The 22,645-nt window shown below is 40.0% G+C and overlaps 1 protein-coding gene across 6 annotated transcripts in view; it reads left to right on the plus strand.

The window, feature by feature from the left end:
- Positions 1–22,645, plus strand: part of tenm3 (teneurin transmembrane protein 3) — a 779,964-nt gene that overhangs the window by 448,494 nt on the left and 308,825 nt on the right. For all 6 annotated transcript variants that reach the window (XM_061880866.1, XM_061880868.1, XM_061880869.1 and 3 more), the window contains 2 exons: positions 1,907–1,971; positions 19,767–19,886. In XM_061880866.1, coding sequence (XP_061736850.1) covers positions 1,907–1,971; positions 19,767–19,886 — 185 coding nt within the window. The remainder of the gene's footprint in view (positions 1–1,906; positions 1,972–19,766; positions 19,887–22,645) is intronic.

Here is a 22,645-nt window from a genome sequence, read left to right on the forward strand (position 1 = left end):
CTACTTTAAACTTCCATCAAGGCTGTGAAACCCTGGTATCTTTCTCAGTCCAGATCAGTGTTTTTCAACCTTTTTTGAGCCAAGGTACTTTTTTTTCATTGAAAAAATCCTGACGCACACCACCAGCAGAAATCATTAAAAAAGAAACTCAGTTGACAGTAAAAAGTTGTCGCAATTGTTGGATATGACTTCAAACCATAACCAAGCCTGCATCAGTATAGCTCTTGTCTCAAGGTAGGTGTACTGTCACCATCTGTCACATTACGCCCTGACTTATTTGGAGTTTTTTGCTGTTTTCCTGTGTGTAGTCTTTTAGGTCTTGTCTTGGGCTCCTATTTTGGTGGCTTTTTCTCTTTTTTTGGTATTTTCCTGTAGCAGTTTCATCTCTTCCTTTAAGCGATATTTCCCGCATCTACCATATTTTCGGACTATAAGTCGCAGTCTTCTCCACAGTGCAGCGGGGGGTGAGACCCCAAACTAAAAAATGTTTTTTTATTTTTTTATTTATTTATTTTTTTTTTTTTTATAGTTTGGCCAAGTCTCACCCCCGGCCAAACTACAAAAAAAAAATTGACTTATAGTCCAAAAAATATGGTACTTTGTTTTAGCAATCAATAATATTTAAGTTGTTTTTTTTATCCTTCTTTGTGGGTTTGATTAATTGATTGAAACTTGTATTAGTAGATTGCACAGTTCAGTACATATTCCGTACAATTGACCACTAAATGGTAACACTCAAATATTTTTTTCAACTTGCTTAAGTCGGAATCAACGTTAATCAATTCATAGTAACATGGGGACATTGTTGATTGTCATGTCATGTTCGGATGTACTTTCTTTGCTCCACAGTAAGTCTTTGCTGTCGTCCAGCATTCTGTTTTTACTTACTTTGTAGCCAGTTCACTTTTAGTTTAGTTCTGCATAGCCTTCCCTAAGCTTCAATGCCTTTTCTTAGGGGCACTCACATTTTGTTTATTTTTGATTTAAGCATCAGACACCTTTTTACCTGCACCCTGCCTACCGCCGTTTCCAACATCTTCAAAGCAATTACCGTATTTTTTGGACTATAAGTCGCAGTTTTTTTTCGGGGCTGTGACTTATACTCAGGAACGACTTATGTGTGAAATTATTAACACATTACCGTAAAATATCAAATAATATTATTTATTTCATTCACATAAGAGACTAGACGTATAATATTTCATGGGATTTAGCGATTAGGAGTGACAGGTTGTTTGGTAAACGTATAGCATGTTCTGTATGTTATAGTTATTTGAATGACTCTTACCATAATATGTTACGTTAACATACCAGGCACCTTCTCAGTTGGTTATTTGTACCTCATATAACGTACACTTATTCAGCCTGTTGTTCACTATTCTTTATTTATTTTTGAATTGCCTTTCAAATGTCTATTCTTGGTGTTGGGTTTTATCAAATTAATTTCCCCCAAAAATGTGACTACATGTGTTTTTTCCTTCTTTATTATGCATTTTCGGCATAATAAAGGACGACTTGTACTCCGAAAAATACGGTAGATACCGGCTGCCACCTACTGATATGAAAGAGTATTACACGGTTACTCTGCCGAGCTCGAGACAGCACAGACACTCAACAACTACACATCATTTCAGAATATGATTACTGGTTTGCAAAAAAATAATTTTAACCCAAATAGGTCAAATGAGATAATCTCCCACGGAACACCAGACTGTATCTCACGGCACACGAGGCACAGGGGTTGAAAAACAGTGGTTTAGATCATAGTAATATAAAAAAAAACTGCTTTCTGACAGCTTTTTTGAAGTACAAATTGATATGACATGCACGCTGATGTTATTTCACTCATTAGAATCACTTAAAAAAACACAAGTCAACCAAAACGTAATGAATGTTTGTGTTTCAGGTGTACAGCCCTCAGTGCAGTAGGATTGTCTTTACTGCTGTCTGTCCTGCTGTGTTACTGCATTGGTAAGTCCGTCACATCTCTCACACCCCTGTCTCAGCTTTATACTCTTCCTTACCTTTATTTTCCTCCTTTATGAATTAAGTATGTTACCTTTCTTGATACGGGATTTGTTTCACTGTGGTATCAGCCCACCAGATAAGCAGTCTTTTTTTCGTTTTCAGGGCCTTAGTCTTAGTTGTTCGTGATTTGGCTCGTAACTCAGGCATGGTTGGAGGAAATTCTCCTCCAACTGTTTTTATAAGTAGGGCATGGCATAAAATGTCATTTAGTTAAAACATTTAGGGCGTAAGAACAAAATTAGAAGTCTTCGAACTGCTCTTTGTCTGATCCCTGGATCAGATCAGATCAGATCGCCCGGAAAAGGCGAGGAGACCCTGCCCCAAGTGGAGGAGTTCAAGTACCTTAGAGTCTTGTTCATGAGTGAGGGAAGAGTGGATTGGTGCGGCGTTTTCCGTAATGCGGACGCTGTATCGATCCGTTGTGGTGACGATGGAGCTGAGCCGGAAGGAGAAGCCCTCAATTCACCGGTCGATCTACATTCCTATCTACATTGGTCATGAGCTTTGGGTTATGACCGAAAAGACAAGATCACGGGTACAAGCGGCTGAAACGAGTTTCCTTTGCCTGGTGGCGGGGCTCTCCCTTAGAAATAGGGTGACAAGCTCTGCCATCCGGGGGGAGTTCAGAGTAAAGCCGTTGCTCCTCCACATCGAGAGGAGCCAGATGAGGTCAGGATGCCACCCGAACGTCTTCCTAGGGAAGCCTTTAGGGCACATTCGACCGGTCGCAGGCCACGGGGAAGACCCAGGACACGTTAGGAAGACTATGTCTCCCGGCTGGCCTGGGAACGCATCAGGATCCCCCGGGAAAAGCTGGACAAAGTGGCTGGGGAGAGGGAAGTCTGGGCTTCCCTGCTTAGGCTGCTGCCCCCGTGACCCGACCTCGGATAAGCGGAAGAAGATGAATGGAGAACGGAATTAGCCCCTAAAAATGATCGATCAGAGAAAATGTGTTGCAACACTGTAAAAAATGACCAATTTTTAAATGGCAACAGTAAAAGACCATACAATCAGAAATAGTTTATCACAGTAGTAAATGCAGTGGATTCTTGCAAAACAATAAACAGTCGATAGTACGGTTGTATTATTATAGTACTGCGATACTAATGAATCTTCTACGCAATTACTCATAGTTTGTTGTTCACGTCCTATGTTCAAATGTTACTGTTTTCTAATAGCGAGATAAAATTAATTACAATGTTATTACTTTCTGCAGTAACGAAAAAAGGGGGAAATGATGTGAAGTATTTACGGGGTTCAACAACCCGCAGGTCTTGAGCTGCATGCGACTCTTCAGCGCCGCCTTGGTGGCTCCCTGGAACATTTTTTGAAAAAAAGATAAAAAATGGGGAGATAGGTTGATTGGCAACACTAAATTGGCCCCACTGTGTGAATGTTATCTGTCTATCTGTGTTGGCCCTCAATGAGGTGGCGACTTGTCCAGGGTGTAAACCACCTTCCGGCCGAATGCAGCTGAGATAGGCTCCAGCACCGCCCGCGACCCCACAAGGGACAAGTTGTAGAAAAATGGATGGATGGATGAACAAACATGACACAAACCTTCCCAATTGTATGCTTCACTAATGAGAATATTTGGTGAACATGGTTTTGTCCTACTATTTTTGGCGGTTCTCGAAATCACCATAGTGTGGACTGTGACGCAACAGTTTGTGTACATGTAAAATCTTCCACTCCTTTGTTCTCTCATTTTGTCCACCAAACGTTTTATGCTGTGCATGAATGCACAAAGGTGAGCTTTGTTGGGAGTGCTAATCAGACATACGTGTCATGATCCACGTCTTGGATCATGGCATATTCTGGTTTTGGTTCTGTTTATCACATTCTGTCCATTATTTGTCTTCCTCAGTTCTTGTGGCACTTCCTGGTTTCGTTCCGTTGTCATAGTTACCCATTTAGTGTCACCTGTCTTTCCTCTGATCACGCGCACCTGCCCTTGATTAGTTATCTCCCTATTTAAGACCGCCTTTGTTTGACATTCTTTCTTGGACTCTTGCTTGCTACACGCAACAGCTGACGCCGCTCTTCCAACATTGTGGTAAATCTATTTTTGTATACTTGTTAGCTTCTATGCTATTTTGTTTGTTTATGTCCCTAGCTTCCACGCTAGCGCCCTTTGTTCTTTCTAGCTCCCAAGCTAGTTCTGTTGGTTTTTGGTTAGTGCCTTTGTGCAAGTGTTTTTGTTCTTAGTTTGTTTTATTATATGAATAAATTCTTACTCCTACCTTTACGCTGTGTTCCATCGTCGCTGCACCCATGAGAGACCAACTCGTCACCACAATGCCACCGAGACGTCACAATATTTGGTCAATCCATGCCTGCAAGCTAATCAATGCTAACATGCTATTTAGGCTCGTTGTACGTACATATTGCATTATTATGCCTCGTTTGTCGCTATATTTGAGCTCATTTAATTTCCTTTAATTTCATCCTCTTTGTACATAATTTATATTTGCATGTCTCATGACACATTATATGTATGCAATATTGGCTGCATTTCAGATAGTTGTTTGTGTGCCATGTTGTTCCAGACCACAGCAAACGTTACCTAGCTTGCCAAAGATTGTAATAAATCTATTAAAAGAAGATAGCCCGCCCTTTCCTTTAACTTGGACACACATATTTATACCTTTGGCCATTAAAAGCTAATCATTTCCAGGAGTTATCTCACCTTCTGTGCAGCCTCTGATTTACTAATGTTGTAAAAATGTGACAAATAAATATTTGTTTTTTTGCCAACAAAGATTTTCTTCAGCCTGCGACATATAGTCATTTTGATAGTAGGCTATTATAGCTAATAAAGACACTTACGTCATGTTTTGCCTTCATTATAATTAATTGTTTGCAGCTCCAGACAAATTTAATTTTTGTACTTTTTGGTCCAATATGGCTCTTTCAACGTTTTGGGTTGCCGAGCCCTGAACTAGGTAAATAAACAATACATACTAAAAACTATAGAAATATAATTGATTTTAAAAAATATTAAAATATTAACATAAAGCAATAGGCAATACATGTTATGAGAATAAATGATACAATATACCAGTTGTTCTCAAATGGGGGTACGCATACCCTTGGGGGTACTTGAAGGTATGCCAAGGGGTACGTGAGATTTTTTTTTAATATTCTAAAAATAGCAAAAATTCAAAAATCCTTTATAAATATATTTATTGAATAATACTTCAACAAAATATGAATATACGTTCATAAACTGTGAAAAAAAATACAAATGTGCAATTTTCAGTGTTGACAGCTACATTATTTTGTTGACATGTTCCATAAATATTGATGTTAAAGATTTGTTATTTTGTAAGGAAATGTTTGGAATTTAGTACATGAATCCAGATGGATCTCTATTACAATCCCCAAAGAGGGCACTTTAAGTTGATGATTACTTCTATGTGTAGACATATTTATTTATAGTTGAATCACTTGTTTATTTTTCAACAAGTTTTTAGTTATTTTTCTATCTTTTTTTTCCAAATAGTTCAAGAAAGACCACTACAAATGAGCAATATTTTGCACTGTTATACAATTTAATAAATCAGAAACTGATGACATAGTGCTGTATTTTACTTCTTTATCTCTTTTTTTCAACCAAAAATGCTTTGCTCTGATTAGGTGGTACTTAAATAAAAAAAAAATTCACAGGGGGTACATCACTGAAAAAAGGTTGAGAACCACTGCAATATACTAATACATATTTAAGTCAATAAATTAAAAGTGGAGTGAAAAATTGATAAATGTTTTATGTTTAAACAATGCAGGATATTGAAAATAAATTATGGATCAATTCAGGACTTGGATATTAGACAACGTACTTCTTTGTCTTTTATGTACATTTTAGACATACCACATACGTTTTTACCATAGCTATTAATCATTGTGTTGTGTCACGAAAGCAACACAGAGACCCACACATGCACACTGCTCATGTCGATTAGATAGCTCTCTCCCATGACCCTTAGCTCCTGCGCACACCAGGGGGTGTTGTGGGTATCGGACTGGCACAGCATGGCTCTAATTTAATGAGGCAGCGAGGTGTGTTAGCAGAATCCGTGTGTTTGCGTTTGGTGTGTGGCAGCGGCAGGGATTTCTCTCACAAAATATCCCCATGTTGCATCAATAATTGGTCCTTGACTCTCACTTTAATCTGCGTACTGTCAGGAGTCCAGTTCACGGTCTCTCAGAGCTTCTTCCAGTCGACAGAAACGGGGGACTGTTTCTCATGGTTGCAGTTCATGTTATCGTCTTGTTCTTAGATATAAGAAGCCTCGTCACACGCTCAGTATCCAACTCAAAACATACATAATTGCAGCTTTGTGATTCCCTTCTGTCCTCTGGCACTCTGTGTGTGTTCTAGGTATAATTAAGAGGGAAAGCTCTGTCCTTGGTAATATGATAATATTAGTATAATCATTTTAGGACAATTGACAATGGCTTTGTATGCCGTTACACTTGAGTGTACCGATAGATTGGTATGTCTTCTACCTCAGTTTTAAAAGGGAAACTGCACTCTTTGGGGAATGTTTCACAATCATTATGAAAGGTAGGATTTTTTTTTTCAATGCATTTTAAAATATCAAATAAGTTCGATCAAATGTCCGCTTACAATGGAGCCTATGGGAGCCGTTCAATTCTGCTCACTGCAGACTCTATGAGAGCCAACAAACACAACACTCTTAGTAGGGGAGGAGTGGAACAAGTGCCAGTTCCAGATCCTAAATGGCTGTCAAAATGTCCCAATTTGTCGGATTATATCTTCAGCAATTTTCTTTTGTAGGTGAGAATAGGGCTGGGTGATATATCGATATACTCAATATATCGCAGGTTTGTCTCTGTGCGATATAGAAAATGACTACCGTATTTCCTTGAATAGCCGCCGGGGTGCTTATTAATTTAAAACCTTATCTCACTCCTAGGCCTGTTCAAGGCTTGCGGTATTAGTAAGCAGGCGCTAATAACTTTAAAACCTCTTCTCACCCCTGCGCTTACCAATAGCATGCAGTAAAAAATAGAGTTTGATGTGAGGATTCCATCACAAAGAGCGCATTTATAATTATTATCGTGGTTATTATTTTTACGCATTGATAGCTTGGAATATCCTTCAATTGACGCATGCATTTCGCTGCTTCTATTGTCACACGGACAAGATTGGAAGGCATACTGGATGATTCAAGTTACACTGAAGGTTGTGATATATAAAACTCTTACTAATATGTGCCACACTGTGAACCCACACCAAACAAGAATGACAAACACATTCCTGGAGAACATCGGCTCTGTAACACATTATAAACGCAACATATCAATTACCCAGAATGCATTGTATCCATGACTCTTACTGCTTATATTATTCACCCCGCTAGCACCAAACCCCGCCCACCTCAACCGATGCACCTCATTCTCACGCAGTTGATTTTAGCTGCGGGCATTACACTACAGGCTTTTTTCGCTCTTTTCCGGTTGTTGTTTTATTTCACCTATGTTTTGTACAGCGCTTTGTGATTTTATCTCTGAAAATCCCTTTATAAATAAAATGTACTTACTAACTTTCTTTTATTTATGTTTATTTAATATTTGTAATTCATGAAAAAAAAAAAAAAAAACATCTGTCATCATGTCTTTCATGATATTTGTGAACAATAGGCAAACATCCCAAAAAAAAAGTGCAGTTCCCTTATAAGGTCACGGTATATTTTGAGTACAGTAAGGTAACAAAATGCAACATTTTAAAAATACAACTGCATACATATTCTTCAATTTATACAATTTTGATATAAAAAATAAATAATGTTACAGCATACTATATGATATATGCAAAGCTATCTGACACCCTAGCTCTGTGTTTTGACGTGTATGATGGTGATAGTTTTTTCAAATGCCTTCCATGACATTATTGCGATTCGAAGGCTGGATACTAGAGATGTGCGGATAGGCAATTATATCATCCGCAACCACATCACCAAAGTTGTCATCCACCTGCCGTCCACCCGAACCAACATTTTAACAGAACCGCAACCGCCCGCCACCCGCCCGTTTAAATACATCAGAGGTCGGCCACCTTTACAACTCAAAGAGTTATTTAATCCCGTTTTACAGAGTTATGAAGACAATGGGAGCCGCTAACGTTCTCACGAATATCCAATGGTGTTCATCCTGATGACAGGAATAAGGGCGTGCTGTGAAGCCATTGGCTTTAACACCTTCAACAACATGTACAAACCGATTGTTAGTCCGGCAACATGTTGTATGCAGCTTCCGCAATCACACGTACAAGATTGAAAGGCATACTCGGTGATACAGAGTACACTGATGGTTGTGATATAAACAATTTTAACACTCTTACTAATATGCGCCACGCTGTGAAGCCACAACAAACAAGATTGACAAACACATTTTGGGAGAACATCCTCACAGTAACACAACATAAACGCAACACAACAAATACCCAGAATCCTTTGTATCCATGAGAATTCCTGAATATATTTTACACCCCCGCGCCCCCAACCCCGCCCACCTTACCGACGCATGGGGGTGGCGATGTTCGCTGCAAGCGGGGTGTATGAAATAGTCAGGAATTATCATGGATACAAAGGATTCTGGGTATTTTTTGTGTTGCGTTTATGTTGTGTTACTGTGAGGATGTTCTCCCGAAATGTGTTTGTCATTCTTGTTTGGTGTGGCTTCACAGCGTGGCGCATATTACTAAGAGTGTTAGAATTGTTTATATCACAACCATTAGTGTACTCTGTGTCACCCAGTATTCCTTGCAGTCGTGTGTGTGTTGCTGCAGAAGCCACACACATGTTGCTGGACTGACAAACGGTTCGGACATGTTGTTGAAGGCGACAAAGTCAATGGTTTCATAGCACGCGTTAATACTTATTATCTGGGTGACTGTCGGCAGTCATTCTAGAGAATATTAGCGTCTCCTATTGTCTTCTTCGCTTTGCGACACTGGTCTTAAATGGCTCTTTGAATGGTAAAGGATTCCGATCCCAGAACCATGTATATCAAATATTTCCGGATGGTTCAACCGCCACCCGCCCAAATCTAATTAAAATCTATTTTTTCGTCATGTCACCCGCCCAACCCGCGGTTTATCCGCGGACTCCGCGGATGAGACCGCAAACCGTGCATCTCTACTGGATACACTATTTATTTATGGAGTATATGCAAGAAACACTATTTCTAACTCACTGTTAATGTTTACAATATACCGATACTGTGTTCTTGTACATCAGCTGATACGACACCAAGCAAACCATGCATGTACTTTTGCCAAAAAACAGACAACAACAACAAAAAAACACCACTTATAAAATATGTCACAGATATTCTGCTCCCCCTGAAGGCAGAAGTTAAATTGCACATAACAAGTTATGCAGTAATGAAATCATTCAAATGCATACAGATCTAAATACCACACGCAAAACAGCGTGCACAAACTATAAACTTCCGTGTACTATTATTAAGCGCTTTGCCGGTGATCTACTAAGACTGTGTGCGCAATTGATAACAATTGCAGAAGTGGTGCAGACCATCCTTTTGAATTAGAATTTATTACACATTTCCTTTGTTTTTAAACATGCAGCAGACAAATATAATATGTAACACTTTTAATAAAAAAATGTTTATGTCCTGTCCAGCTACTCAGGCAAATCATATAGTTGATGTAGATGCCAATATCAGCTGTACAAATTGACTTTACAAAAGAGAAGTGTGGGATACTTCTCTTGTTGCCTTGTTTGTACAAACCCCGTTTCCATTTGAGTTGGGAAATTGTGTTAGATGTAAATATAAACGGAATACAATGATTTGCAAATCATTTTCAACCCATAATCAATTGAATGCACTACAAAGACAAGATATTTGATGTTCGAACTCATAAACTTTATTTTTTCTTGCAAATAATAATTAACTTAGAATTTCATGGCTGCCACACGTACTAAAGTAGTTGGGAAAGGGCATGTTCACCACTGTGTTACATCACCTTTTCTTTTAACAACACTCAATAAACATTTGGGAACTGAGGAAACTAATTGTTGAAGCTTTGAAAGTGGAACTCTTTCCCATTCTTGTTTTATGTAGAGCTTCAGTCGTTCAACAGTCCGGGGTCTCCGCTGTCGTATTTTACGCTTCATGATGCACCACACATTTTCGATGGGGGACAGGTCTGGACTGCAGGCGGGCAAGGAAAGTACCCGCACTGTTTTTTTACAAAACCACACTGTTGTAAATAAATAAATAAATAAATGGGTTGTACTTGTATAGCGCTTTTCTACCTTCAAGGTACTCAAAGCGCTTTGACACTACTTCCACATTTACCCATTCACACACACATTCACACACTGATGGAGGGAGCTGCCATGCAAGGCGCCAACCAGCACCCATCAGGAGCAAGGGTGAAGTGTCTTGCTCAGGACACAACGGACGTGACGAGGTTGGTTCTAGGTGGGATTTGAACCAGTGACCCTCGGGTTGCGCACGGCCACTCTGCCACCGCGCCACGCCGTCCCTTGTAACACTTGTCTTGCTGAAATAAGCAGGGGCGTCCATGATAATGTTGCTTGGATGACAACATATGTTGCTCCAAAACCTGTATGGACCTTTCAGCATTAATGGTGCCTCCACAGATGTGTAAGTTACCCATGCCTTGGGCACTAATACACCCCCATACCATCACAGATGCTGGCTTTTAAACTTTGCGCCTGTAACAATCCGAATGGTTATTTTCCTCTTTGTTCTGGAGGACATCACGTCCTCTGTTTCCAAATATAATGTGGACTCGTCAGACCACACAACACCTTTCCACTTTGCATCAGTCCATCTTAGATGAGCTCGGGCCCAGCCAAGCCTGCTGCGTTTCAGGATATTGTTGATAAGTGGGTTTGGCTTTGCATAGTAGAGTTTTAACTTGCACTTACAGATGTAGCCACCAACTGTAGTTACGACAGTGGGTTTATGAAGTGTTCCTGAGCCCATGTGGTGATATCCTTTACATACTGATGTCAGTTTTTGATGCAGTACCGATTGAGGGATCAAAAGTCCGTAATATCATTGCTTACGTGCAGTGATTTCTCCAGATTTTCTGAACTTTTTGATGATTTTACGGACTGTATAGGGTAAAATCCCTAAATTCCTTGCAAAAGTTTGTTGAGAAATGTTGTTCTAAAACTGTTCTACAATTTGCTTACAAAGCGGTGACCCTCGCCCCATCCTTGTTTGTGAATTACTTAGCATTTCATGGAAGCTGCTTTTATACCCAATCATGGCACCCACCTGTTCCCAATTAGCCTGCACACCTGTGGGATGTTCCATATAAGTGTTTAATGAGCATTCCTCTACTTTATCAGTATTTATTGCCACCTTTCCCAACTTCTTTGTCAAGTGTCGCTAGCATCAAATTCTAAAGTTAATAATTATTTGCAGAAAAAAAAAATGTTTATGAGTTTGAACATCAAATATGTTGTCTTTGTAGCATATTCCACTGGATATGAGTTGAAAATGATTTGCAAATCATTGTATTCCATTTATATTTACATCTAACACAATTTCCCAACTCATATGGAAATGGAGGTGATAGATAGAGAAAAAATGGAAGACAGGGGGAGAAATTGTGGGGACAAGCGGGAGATAACACAACAACAATAGGAAACACAACACTAACAACAACATAACATCAGCAAATAGGATATGTACAAATATGATGGGAAAAGTGATAGCAAAGAAGCAGTTAGTAAAATAAATACTACAGAAATTACAGTGTTATTACCATTTGTAGTTATTACACTACAAATGGAGCCATACAAATACCAATAGAAATAGCACTATTGATAATGCATAATAACAATAATGTATGTCTATAATCAACAGTACAATTGTTCAAATGCAACAATACATATATGCAAAAGAAAACAGAAAAACGGAGGGGAAGAAAGGGAAGCCAACTATATTAACCTTGTAGATTGTTATAGCAATTTGTGTTACCCAGTTTCCTGTGTCTTTTTAAGACATGTTTACACTGAAGGACAAAGTGTCCCATATCATTTTTTTTTAGATCTGATTTTTTCCATCAGACTGCTTACACTGCAAGTAAAATGTGATATTTTTTTTTTTTTTATCAGACTCCAGTGTAAACGCACACAGGGCCCAACGTGGCCCCAAAGTGGCCTCGACGTCACTTTCATGTGCACTTTGATAAAGTGTAAACAGAGGAAGTTGACCGGGGGAAAGTCGTTACTACTACAAAATAAAATAAAAAAAAAATTTATGGTTTATTACGTGAAAGTAAATGAAAGTTATATATTGTATGAAAGGATACATATAGTGTAATGCACTGTGTTCCAAATTATTATTCAAAGCACATTTTACTCTGATGTTCACAAATAATTGATGCAAAGGTCAGTCAGTATAATTTTCAAGTCATCAGCCGTTAGAGTTTAATTAAAATTTTCATTGAACACATCTCGAAATGATAACAGTATTTTTACAATAAATAACTCAAAGTCTACTGTTCCGAATTATGACAGCGTTTCAAAACATTAAAGACCGAGGATGTTGTTGTGGTTTGTGCAGCCCTTTGAGACACTTGTGATTTAGGGCTATATAAATAAACATTGATTGATTGATTGATTGATTGATTTTATAGGCTTTAAAGAACCCAAAAGGTTCACAAAAATATGTAGCATTATAAGTCCATATATATTAAAATAACATTTGATTAAACAGGCTGAGGTACATGTTAATATAGGACCCCTAAAGATATTTAATAGTAGCAACACATTAAAAAAAGTTGGCACAGGGGAATTTTTACCACTGTGTTACATGGCCTTTCCTTTTAACAACACTCAGTAAACGTTTGGTAACTGAGGAGATCAATTTTTGAATCTATTCAGGTGGAAATCTTTCCCATTCTTGCTAGATGTACAGTTTAAGTTGTTCAACAGTCCGGGGTCTCAGTTGTGGTATTTTAGGCTTCATAAGCGCCACACATTTTCAATAAGAGACAGGTCTGGACTACAGGCAGGCCAGTCTAGTACCCGCACTCTTTTACTACGAAGCCACGCTGTTGTAACATTGTCATTGGCATTGTCTTGCTAAAATAAGCAGGGGCGTCCATGAAAAAGACGTTGGTTTGATGACATGTGTTGTTCCAAAACCTGTATGTACCTTTCAGCATTTAGTTACCCATGCCTTGGGCACTAATACACCCCCATACCATCACAGATGCTGGCTTTTGAACTTTACGCCTAGAACAGTCCGGCTGCTTTGTTTCCTCTTTGGTCCGGAGGGCACAACGTTCACAGTTCCCAAAGACTATTTGACATGTGGACTCGTCAGACCGCCGAAGACTTTTTCACTTTGCATCAGTTCATCTTCGATGAGCTGGGGCCCAGCATTTCTGGGTGTTGTTGATAAAGGGCTTTCGCGTTGCATATTAGCGTTTTAACTTGCACTTACAGATGTAGCGACAAAATGTAGTTATTGACAGTGGTTTTCTGAAGTGTTCCTGAGCCGGTGTGGTGATATCCTTTACACACTGATGTCGCTTTTTGATGCAGTACCACCTGAGGGATCGAAAGTCACTGGCTTGCTGCTTACATGCAGTGATTTCTCCAGATTCTCTGAACCTTTTGACTTTATTACGGACCGTAGATGGTGAAATCCCTAGAGTCCTTGGAATAGCTCATTAAGAAGTGTTGTTCTAAAACTGTTGGACAATGTGCTCACGCATTTGTTTACAAAGTGGTGACCCTCGCGCCATCCTTGTTTGTGAATGACTGAGCATTTCCTGGAAGCTGCTGGTATACCTAATCATGGCACCCACCTGTCTCCAACTAGCCTGTTCACCTGTTGGATGTTCCAAATAAGTGTTTGATGAGCATTCCTCAACTTTCTCAGTCTTTTTTGCCATCTGTGCCAGCTTTTTTGAAACCTGTTGAAAGCATAAAATTCCAAATGAGCCGATATTTGCAAAAAAATAGCAACCTTTTCCAGTTCGAATGTTAAGTATCTTGTCTTTGCAGTCTATTCAATTGAATATGAGTTGAAAAGGATTTGCAAATCATTGTATTCTGTTTTTATTTACCATTTACACAATGTGCCAACTTCACTGGTTTTGGGTTTTGTATTTACAAGTCCAGTGTCCAAAAGCCACCATCATGACCGAGGATAACAGGCAGTAGCGTGCAGGCCTAGGTATTCATTAAAAAGGAGATGGAGGTTTTAATTAACATGTATATTTACTATTTTTGTTCAATGTGACAATAGACCCAGTTTGAACAGTAACACCGTGTTTAGACATTTAATTAAGTAATTATTTGGCGCAATACTAAATGGAGCTTGCGTACCACTGCGACAATACACCTTATAATGATGAGTTAAAGGGGAACATTATCACCAGACCTATGTAAGCGTCAATATATACCTTGATGTTGCAGAAAAAAGACCATATGTTTTTTAACCGATTTCCGAACTCTAAAAGGGTGAATTTGGCGATTTAAACGCCTTTTTATTGTTCGCCTGTCGGAGCAATGACCTTTCACCCATGATGTCACAACAGGAAGCAATCCGCCATTTTCTCAAACACATTACACTCACCAAGTCAAATCATCTCTGTTTTTTTCCTTTTCTTCGACTGTTTTCCATACCTTGGAGACATCATGCCTCGTTGGTGTGTTGTCGGAGGGTGTAACAACACTAACAGAGACAGATGCAAGTTGACTTACGTGGAGTGTGCTAATCAGGCATACTAATCGATGCTAACATGCTATTTAGGCTAGCTGTATGTACATAATGCATCATTATGCCTCATTTGTAGCCATATTAGCATCCAGCCTTTCCCTCGACCCTCATTTAATGCCAAACAAATACATGCCAATCGACGGATTTAAGTTGCACCAGTTGTCAAAAGATGCGAAAGTCCCTAATTTGTTCTGTGTGGATATCCTGCGACACTCAAAGCAGATGAATTTCCAACGATAAAGTCAACGAAATCACAAAGGTGAGTTTTGTTGATGTTATTGACTTATTTGCTTATCAGACATATTTGCGCACGGCATGACTGCAAGCTAATCGATGCTAACATGCTATTTAGGCTAGCTGTATGTACATATTGCATCATTATGCCTCATTTGTAGCTATATTAGCATCCAGCCTTTCCCTCCACCCTCATTTAATGCCAAACAAATACATACCAATCGACGGATTCAAGTTGCACCAGTTGTCAAAAGATGCAATCGTTGGTTAGAAGGCGATCGCCGAATTCGTCCTCGTTGCCGTTGTCTGTCGTGATATGGCTCAATAGCTTCAGTTTTTTCTTCAATTTCATTTTTGCTATCTGCCTCCACACTCCAACCATTCGTTTCAATACATGCGTAATCTGTTGAATCGCTTAAAGCGGAACATTATCACAATTTCAAAAGGGTTAAAAACAATAAAAATCACTTCCCAGTGGGTTGTTTTATTTTTCGAAGTTTATTTCAAAATTTTATACCTCCTGGAATATCCCTAAAGAAAGCTTTAAAGTTCTTGATTTTCGCTATTTGCGGTGCGACTGTCCATTTCCCTGTGACGTCATACAGTGCTGCCAATACAAACAACATGGCGGTTACCACAGCAAGATATAGCGACATTAGCTCGGATTCAGACTCGGATTTCAGCGGTTTAAGCGGTTCAACAGATTACGCATGTATTGAAACAGATGGTCGGAGTATGGAGGCAGATAGCGAAAACGTAATTGAAGAAGAAATTGAAGCTATTGAGCGAATAGCTATTGACGCTATCCGGCCATAGCATGGGTGTACCTAATGAAGTGGCCCATATCATGGCTGCCTTATTAGCATCGCCGGTAAAATGTGCGGACCAAAAGATCAGGACTTTCGCATCTTGTGACACTGGAGCAACTTAAATCCGTCGATTGGTAAGTGTTTGTTTCGCATTAAATGTGGGTATCTAGTTTCAAATGTACATACAGCTAGCGTAAATAGCATGTTAGCATCAATTAGCATAGCATGTTAGCATCGATTAGCTGGCAGTCATGCCGTGACCAAATATGTCTAATTAGCACATAAGTCAACAACACCAAAAAAACTCACCGAAAGGGAATAAGCGGTAGAAAATGGATGGATGGATGGACTTTATCGTTGCAAATGCATCTGCAGGTTATCCATACATCTCTGTGCCATGTCTGTCATCGCCGGTAAATAGCATGTTAGCATAGATGAGCGTAGCATGTTAACATCAATTAGCATAGCATGTTAGCATCGATTAGCTGGCAGTCAAGCCGCAACCAAATATGTCTGATTAGCACATAAGTCAACAACATCAACAAAACTCACCTTTGTGATAGCGTTGACTTAATCGTTGCAAATAAATCTACAGGTTATCCATACATCTCTGTGCCATGTCTGTCTTAGCATCGCCGGTCAAATGTGAAGACACTCTGGCACATTCAATAGGGGTCTGGCGGCAGATTTCTTGCCAATGGTGCAACTTGAATCCCTCCCTGTTAGTGTTGTTACACCCTCCGACAACACACCGACGAGGCATGATGTCTCCAAGGTTCTAAAAAATAGTCGAAAAAACGGAAAATAACAGAGCTGAGACCCGGTGTTTGTAATGTTTTGAAAACGAAAGTGGCGGCTGTATTACCTCGGTGACGTCACATTCTGACATCATCGCTAAAAGACTGATAAACAGAAAGGCGTTTAATTTGCCAAAATTCACCCATTTAGAGTTCGGAAATTGGTTAAAAAAATACATGGTCTTTTTTCTGCAACATCAAGGTATATATTGACGCTTGCATAGGTTTGGTGATAATGTTCCCCTTTAAGCCGCTGAAATCTGAGTCTGAATCCGAGCTAATGTCGCTATATCTTTCTGTTCTATCCGCCATGATTGTTTGTATTGGCGTCACGCAGTGACGTCACAGGAAAATGGACGGGTGGAAATAGCGATGGTGAAAATCAGGCACTTTGAAGCAGTTTTTTGGGATATTGTGTGATGGGTAAAATTTTGAAAAAAACTTCAAAAAATAAAATAAGCCACTGGGAACTGATTTTTATTGGTTTTAACCCCTCTGAAATTGTGATAATGTTCCACTTTAATATAGGAATAATAGCATATCCACTTGAAAATGCACAATGGAACACAGTTCTTGCCCTCTTAAGGCACTCACACATTAAACATAAATGTAGTCACTTCAATATGAGGGCCAGATTGTTCTTCTGACGGATGAACTTTTCAGCTGTCAGTCTGCGTCTCCTTCCACGGATAATAATGGAGGCTGTGCTGAAGTGCCTCTCGCTGTCGACACTTGTTGAAGACGCGCTCAGACATTTAGTTGAGGGGGTCTGGAATGATTGATTTTCCAATACAGCATGACATTTATTTCCTGATAATCTGACACACACACACACACACACACACACACACACACACACACACACACACACACACACCTATGTTTGTTTGTACGTGCATGCCACTTTGGTCAATGAGTGCTTCTGAATGTGCCAGCAAGACAAGTTGTTACTCATTATTAGTCAAAATAACGAGTTTATATAAGTTAGAAATGCAGATATCATATAATGTTATCCTATAATGCCATAGTTGTGTTTTACCGTATTTCCCTTAATTGCCGCCGGGGCGCTAATTAATTTAAAACCTCGTCTCACTCCTGCGCTTTCCAAAGGCATGCAGTAAAAGTAAGCATGGGCTAATTATTGTAAAACCTCTTCTCACTCCGGCACTTACCAAAGGCATGCAGTAAAAAATTGAGTGTGATGTAAGCTTGGACCTTAAATCCTACTGAGTAGCTCTTAATATTCTTCCCTTTATGCGATTTCAAATTACCAGTATTGAAATCAGCCTCCTCCATTTTGAAAATGATGACAAGGGAAGTGTCAGTCGTGACGTCACGAGTTTGACCCGGCGGTGATTCAAGGCAGGTGCATACTATATGCCCTGTGGAAATTCAAGGAAATACGGTATTTCTTATTTTATCTATGAAAATAATAGTAATCCAAATTAATAATGAAAAAAATATAGACAAATATTTGTTTATTTTAACTATTATAAAATGTGTTTTATCCAATTTCTTGAATAATCGAACAAAATACTAAATGAATTCATAAACATTTACACTATATTGCCAAAAGTATTTGGTCACCAGCCTTGACTCACATATGAACTTGAAGTGCCATCCCATTCCTAACCCATAGGGTTCGATATGATGTGGGTCCACCTTTTGCAGCTATTACAGCTTCAACTCTTCTGGGAAGGCTGTCCACAAGGTTGCGGAGTGGGTTTATAAGAATTTTCTGCCATTTTTAAAAAAAACACATTGGTGAGGTCACACACTGATGTTGGTCGAGAAGGCCCGGTGATGTTCAATCGGGTTCAAGTCAGGACTCTGTGCAGGCCAGTCAAGTTCACCCACGCCAGACTCTGTCATCCATGTCTTTATGGACCTTGCTTTGTGCGCTGGTGCACAGTCATGTTGGAAGAGTAAGGGGCCCACTCAAAACTGTTCCCACAAGGTTGGTAGCATGTTTTGGTATCCTGGAGCATTCAAAGTTCTCCTAGCAACCTCCAAACTCAGACCCGTCCATCAGATTGCCAGATGGAAAAGTGTGATTTCTCAATCCAGAGAACGCGTCTCCACTGCTCTACAGTCCAGTGACGACGTGCCTTACATCACTGCATCCGATGCTTTGCATTGGACTTGGTGATGTATGGCTTAGATGCAGCTGATCGGCCATGGAAACCCATTCCATTACGCTCTCTGCGTACTGTACGTGGGCTAATTGGAAGGTCACATGAAGTTTGAAGCTCTGTAGCAACTGACTGTGCAGAAGGTCGGCGACCTTTTTGCAGTGTGCACTTCAACATCCGCTGACCCCTCTGTCAGTTTACATGGCCTACCACTTGGTGGCTGAGTTGCTGTTGTTCCCCAAATCTTCCATTTTCTTATAATAAAGCCGACAGTTGAATTTGGAATATTTAGGATTTGTTGCACAGGTGGCATCCGATGACAGTTCCACTTGGTAAATCACTGAGCTCCTACAAATGTTTGTAGAAACAGTCTCCGGGGCGGCATAGCTTGGTTGGTAGAGTGGCTGTGCCAGCAACTTGAGGTTTGCAGGTTCGATTCCCGCTTCCGCCATCCTAGTCACTGCCGTTGTGTCCTTGGGCAAGACACTTTACCCACCTGCTCTCAGTGCCACCCACACTGGTTTAAATGTAACTTAGATATTGGGTTTCACTATGTAAAGCGCTTTGAGTCACTCGAGAAAAGTGCTATATAAGTATAATTCACTTCACTTCACTTCTCCATGCCCAAGTGCTTGATTTTATACACCTGTTTGTGATTAGGACACCTGATTCTGATCATTTGGAAGGGTGGCCGAATACTTTTGGCAATATAGTGTATATAAAATAAAAGTTTATGAGTTTGAGCATCAAATATCTTGTCTTTGTAGTGCATTCAATTGAATATGGGTTGAAAAGGATTTGCAAATCATTTTATTCCGTTTATATTGACATCTAACACAATGTCCCAACTCATATGGGAACGTGGTTTGTACATCAGCAATATGATTTGCCCGAGTGGCTGGACAGGACAAAAAAAAAAGTGTTCCTGATGTCAGTTGTTGCTTTCTGTTCATTTTATGGTTGACTTACATCTGTTACTTTCTGTCCTTTTCTCTCAGCGATGCACCTGTTTGGTCTCAACTGGCAGCTTCAGGACAATGAAGGATACGGTGCGTTTGAAAACGGCGGTACTGGAAGAGATACAACTCCTAACACCTTCATGGTGTCCGCAGACAATGGTGAGTCTCTATCTAGAAAACAATGATGATAACTTTGGCCTCCGCATATTTTTTATTTCAACTGTGTTACTTGCCTTAAAAAGAAGTGCCTGAAACATCCATCGATCCACATGGATTGTTTATTTTTGTTGTGCGTATCAGGAGAGTAGAATGTGTGCTGGAATAAGAAATGTAAGGTTGTGAAACCTATTTGTTAGTCTTTTTCCTGCAGATTGTCCTGTATTCAGGAGTCATAAGCCAAATAGTTACAGTATTCAAACCAAATATTGATACCGTATTTCCTTGGATTGCCGCCGGGGCGCTAATTAATTTAAAACCTCGTCTCACTCCTGCGCTTACCAAAGGCATGCGGTAAAAGTAAGCATGCGCTAACTATTCTAAAACCTCTTCTCACTCCGGCACGTACCAAAGGTATGCAGTAAAAATTTGAGTGTGATGTAAGCTTGGACCTTAAATCCTACTGAATAGCTCTTAATCTTCTTCCCTGTATGCGATTTCAAATTACCGGTATTGAAATCAGCCTCCTCCATTTTGAAAATGATGACAGGGGAAGTGTCACTTGTGACGTCACGACTGTGACCAGGCGATAGTACTAAGCATGCGCTAATTATTTTGGGAAGCGAGTTTGACCCGACAGTAATTCAAGGCAGGCGCATACTATATGCCCTGCGGAAATTCAAAGAAATATTGATATTTGTTTAATCATCACTTGCATTTCTCGTAATACAGTTAGTGAATGAGGTGTACATTAGTTAGTCCCCACACAATAATTCAGACGGGGCGTTATAGCTCGGTTGGTAGAGTGGCCGTGCCAGCAACTTGAGGGTTCCAGGTTCGATCCCGGCTTCTGCCATCCTAGTCACTGCCATTGTGTCCTTGGGCAAGACACTTTACGCACCTGCTCTCAGTGCCACCCACACTGGTTTAACAATGTAACTTAGATATTGGGTTTCACTTAATATTGTGTCATTTATCATTCTATTATTTTGTTAACATTATTAAGGACAAGTGGTAGAAAATGAATTATTAATCTACTTGTTCATTTACTGTTAATATCTGCTTACTTTCTCTTTCAACATGTTCTATCTAAACTTCTGTTAAAATTTAATAAACACTTATTCTTATGTTGTTTGATACTTTACATGAGTTTTGGATGATACCACAAATTTAAAATCAAATCAACTTTATTTATAAAGCACATTTTACAAAAAAAATTACCACAGGAGTAGCCAAAGTGCGGTACAATAGGCAGGTTGAAATATAACACAAGGAAAACGAGCAATCACAACACAACACAAACAGAGCACGATAAAAATAAAATAAAATAGTAAATAAATAAAATAAAATAAACCTGTGATGAGGTGGCGACTTGTCCAGGGTGTATCCCGCCTTACGCCCGATTGTAGCTGAGATAGGCACCAGCGACCCCAAAGGGAATAAGCGGTAGAAAATAAGTGGATGGCAGGTGCATAATGGGATGACACGGTTTCACTTTCGCTATTTGGCGTAGTTGATAAAAGCTTTAGGTATCGATCCGATACCAAGTAGTTACAGGATCATACATTGGTCATATTCAAAGACCTCATGTTCCCAGGAACATATATTTCATGAGTTTATAAACATAATATACATTTTAAAAAAACGAAAGAAGATTCTGTCATGCTAAAAAATATCAATGTCATCATAGTAGTATCAACTGGATGCGCTCCTGTACTTGGTATCATTACAGTGGATGTCAGGTGCAGATCCACCTATGGCGTTCGTTTACATTGTGACGCCGGTGAGCAACGGTGTGAAGCATGTCTAGCTATTCCTCGTCCTGCAGTGATGATACTTGTGAGAAACTTACTTTATTTGTCGCCATGGAGGCGAGGATTAGATTAGATTGGATAGTACTTTATTTATTCTGTCAGGAGAGTTCCTACAGGAAAAATACAATTTTCAGCACAATCCCATTCAAGATCAGACAAACATTACAGGGAGACAGAACAGGATGGCTGACGGGTCTGCCGGCTTCCAGCGCCCCTCACAAAAAAAGGTGAGATACGGGTAAACAAGTGGGGGAATGGGAGAAAAGAATATAAGATTAAAACAAAATAAAAAAAACGTTCTAAGCCTGGGCCCTGGAGAGGGGGTCCAGACTGAGGCCAAGGCAAAAGAACAACTCATAGCCTTAGTACACATCCCTCTTAAATGTGTGTAAGAGGGAAATATCAAAGAACACAAAGAACATTAAAGACATTAAAGTAACGGAGTTGATGCAACCAGCAACCTTTACATACAGCTATGAATAAAAAGTAAAAGAAACATAAACACTATGGTGGCCTCTGTGGTGTTCCACGCCATCGTCCGCTGGGGTGGAGGGAGCATGGCCAGAGACAGGAGCAGACCCAACAAAGCAACCAAGAGAGCCGACTCCACTCTTGGCCGCCAACCAACTCTCGGTCAGTGTTCGGTCCGAATGGATGAGCGAGGATACGTCCAAGAAGACTGAGGTGTCCGACACCTGCTCACCCAGCCAAGACACCACGAAGCCTCTCCGTCCCGGCGCTCAGTGCTATCTCCGCAGCCCTGTCCCCTCAACCACATCTCCTCCAGTCCCTCCAAACCGACTCCGGTGTGGCAAACACCCAGCAGCTGGTCTCCATGGTCAAAAGGCTCCCGGGAGGCAGATCCAGAAGTCCACAAAAAAGCACCGCAGAGGTCACGAAAGTGCCACCCCTTGTCACACAGTCCCAAAGGGTCCCAGACCAAAAGGC

Source organism: Nerophis ophidion, linkage group LG20 (genome assembly GCF_033978795.1).
Source record: "Nerophis ophidion isolate RoL-2023_Sa linkage group LG20, RoL_Noph_v1.0, whole genome shotgun sequence".
NCBI classification, from domain to species: domain Eukaryota; kingdom Metazoa; phylum Chordata; class Actinopteri; order Syngnathiformes; family Syngnathidae; genus Nerophis; species Nerophis ophidion.